At 45.6% G+C, this 3,333-nt stretch overlaps 1 protein-coding gene across 1 annotated transcript in view; it reads right to left on the reverse strand.

The window, feature by feature from the left end:
* The window catches only part of JKAMP (JNK1/MAPK8-associated membrane protein), a 4,383-nt gene extending 1,056 nt beyond the window's left edge, over positions 1 to 3,327 (reverse strand). The window contains exons 1-4 of the mRNA XM_010179226.1: positions 3,289 to 3,327; positions 2,468 to 2,622; positions 1,267 to 1,473; positions 641 to 822 (exon numbers count right to left, since the gene is read on the reverse strand). Of these exons, the coding sequence (XP_010177528.1) occupies positions 641 to 822; positions 1,267 to 1,473; positions 2,468 to 2,571 (493 nt within the window). The 5' untranslated portion in view covers positions 2,572 to 2,622; positions 3,289 to 3,327. The remainder of the gene's footprint in view (positions 1 to 640; positions 823 to 1,266; positions 1,474 to 2,467; positions 2,623 to 3,288) is intronic.
* Positions 3,328 to 3,333: the final 6 nt, after the last annotated feature.

Below are 3,333 nucleotides of genomic sequence, written 5' to 3' on the forward strand. Positions count from 1 at the left end.
TGGATTGTTGTTGCACATATAACCATGGGCGTAGAGTGAACTAAGCTACTACAGCCTGCCTCTTAGCATCACATCAAACACACGCAGCAGTAAGGGTCAGCCAAGTGCAATTATTCAACACCTGTGCCTTAGGTTTTCAAACCTTTCTAGTATTCCTAGGTGAAGTTACTGTACACTGAAATCACCAACTGCAAAAGGCAGATAATGAGAAAAGTAGTCTGGCTGAACGGGGATTTCATGGCACCTGTCCCCTTCATGTGACAAGTATACTAGAAGCTAAACCAAAAATAGCTCATCTCCCCAAACCTACACTTCAATCTATCTCTGAAATCAAACTCTGCCTTAGCAGAAAGTGGAATTAATTCCTTCTGAAGCAGTTTCCTCTCATATCCCCTCTACTGCCTTTTTTTGGGAAAGGTACAGCCTCTAGCAGCACCACCAGAGGCAAAGCACTTCTGGTTATGACAGGGTTACTAATGAGCAACCTTTACCTTTTCAGGTAAAGACTCCTCACAATAACATTATACAATGTCCTTATTCTCGTAGCAAAAAGCATCCTGTCCCTTCCCTCCCTCCTATAAATCATCTGTTAACGTGTGTTTACAGGTACATTTATTAGTGTTATTAACAGACAACTCACAGAGCAGGCCTCCTCCAACAGCCTGAAGCACGGTGAGGATAGGGAAGAAGTACAGCGCTGCATAAATGCTTTTAAATCGATCAGATTTTCCCAAACCACAGGCAATTTTCTTAACCAGAAGAGGCCGAAGTAGCATCATTAACACAAGACAGAAGGCATAATATATAAACACAATAGTGTACCTGAATAAAAAAAATTTAAAAATGAAAAAGAGATAAATTCTTTAAAATGTGCAATTCTTTTTCTCCTGCAGACTCAACTCAGAACCAGGGAATTTGGGGTCAGTCAAGTCTGAAGAATTTACAATCAAAAGATGTAAACACAGAATGACAGGCTCTCTTTTCCTAGGGAAAATGGTCAAGGTGTAGCAAAGAGGAACAAAAATGAAGTCTTACACTTCATCGCTAAATAGCCTGGACTATGCCACCTTCTTTGGTGACTCATGTGATGTTGTTAAGCATTTCACGCATAAAACAGCTCAATGCGTGAAAAGACTTCAGAAGACTGATACTCATTGGTCTGTGTTATATCTGAACACTTTCTGCAGCTTTGAGAAGAGGCACAGACTGAAACACGTTGGTATAAGAGGAAGGGACAGACAGGAGCATGAAAGCCTTTACACTCACAGGGGATAGACAGCTTCGTGAGTGCAGTGCACTGTGGTGATGTAGTCGGGACTCGGGTTGTAAAGCATCGTGTACCAGTCCGAAAGCTTCTTCACCTTGCAGGAGCGGATATGCAGAGAGCCGACAGGGTCGCTGACGAGCAGCGTAACGATCGCTGCAGTGCTGCACTCGAACAGGGCAGTGACATGCTGCAACAATGCACTGGAACTGCAGGAGGAGACAGAGATTTACTACTATTTTGCTAACACTACAGGAAACCTAAATGCCGACTGAGAAGTGGAGGCTACTGCAGCACAGAACCTTCTACAAAGTTAATATTCACCATGAGTGAGGTTAGGACAATGCTGCTTGAATAAAAATTGAGGTATCTGAAGATGAATGTGAAAACTCTTTACACACTAAGTCATCTGAGATGATAAATACGTGATTGGACAGTCCGGCTTCTCAAAGAAAAGCTTGCTGTAGCATAAGCACCCTGCTGGGTGAGGGACACCGCCCACTGACACTGTTGCACTTTCAAAAGAAGCAGTGAGGATAAGACACTGCATGTCCCAGAAGGGACAACATTGATATGTACAATATAAGCAAAACTTTCACAAGTCCTTGTTAAAGATGGTATATATTCACATATTAAACTCTCACTCCTCTATGTTTTCAGACTTTAGTACATTCCAGAGCCATTACTTGAAGTTCCAGGCTAGCACCAAATAGCCACATGCAGCTGTGGTTTTAAACCCCTTTTTTAAGGAACTTCCTTGAGGCACCATGCTGACGTAAAGGTTGCTGCACCATCAAGACCAAAACCCAGCATACACATTACTAATGAGAAAACCCATTCCCTCGTTGTACGTGGTCAGCACTGCTGATCGGGGGCCTCTACAGGTGGTGGGTCTGGCCCAACAGAGAAGGGGAAACACAATGTGCTGCTCCTGCCACTGCTGGGAAACCCATTCCAGCCCCAAGTGCCATACAGACTGTGCACTACCACGTTAAAGAGACACAAAACATGTCCTGAGGGCAGTGACTGGCAAAAAAGACCTGCAGGACCCCTCCTCCAGTTGCCCAAAATTTATATGCTACCGCACCAGCTCAACCAACAGCACGAACTGCTGGACAGTTCAGTTCAGCATCTCAGGCTGATCGCTCATCAATACCAGATTTCCATTTTTAAATAACTTATCTGAAGAAAGGGTACACGAACCTCTTTTTTCCTGAATACCATTCAATGAAGAACCAGTGTAAAACCAGGGGAAGCATAGCCATGAAGCCAAGGTACAGCCAGTCGTAGCGGTCCGGAGATCCCATACATTCCCGGCAGATTTTGTTGTCATCAGTTCTCTGACCTCTAGGGCATACCTACAGAAAGCAGAGACTGCCTTTACAAAGCATTGGAGTACCAATAACAAACCATTGCAGTTCCTGGAAAAACAGCTTTAAGTAGTACTGGGGTAAGAAACGTATCAGATTTTTAAAGAGATGAAATATTAATCTCAGCAATTTCTCAACTAACACTGGACTTGATCTCTCCAGCCCTTGCTTCTTAATATAAGCAAAGGTGAAGCATGTTTAAAAGGCTTCGTCCAAGACTCCCTTCTCCTCTCCCACTGTCACACCACCTCCTTTCCTTGCTAAGCTCACTCACTAGACTGCTCACAACCACTGCCCTCAAGAGTTTCTTGTTCCCTGTTCACTCCACCACCCCTACATCTTGCTCTCCCTTAGTACCTCAATAAAAACAGCGGGCAGAGTGGCTCAGCACAGCTCTCCATACCATCCCATTCTGTTCCAGTTTCTGCAGCCCCTCTGTTTTAGCACAGAGCCTTCAGCACCTTCTTCGGAGGACGTTTCACTCCTGCTTTCGGTAGGAAAGCTCTGCCCACCTTTTGCAGCCCTGATCTCCACCTGCTCCCCAAGGTGCTTCGGGGCTGGGCCGCGGTGCTGCTTACAGCGGGATCCAGAGCAGCCCAAATAGAGAGAGAGCAGGGCCACCCCCTTCCCCAGGCCTCGCCCGCCCGCACTTACCCCGCAGTCCCCGTAGGTCTCCACGGAGCCGTTGACCGACAGGAC

This window comes from Mesitornis unicolor, unplaced genomic scaffold (genome assembly GCF_000695765.1).
Source record: "Mesitornis unicolor isolate BGI_N332 unplaced genomic scaffold, ASM69576v1 scaffold52960, whole genome shotgun sequence".
In the NCBI taxonomy this organism is placed as follows: domain Eukaryota; kingdom Metazoa; phylum Chordata; class Aves; order Mesitornithiformes; family Mesitornithidae; genus Mesitornis; species Mesitornis unicolor.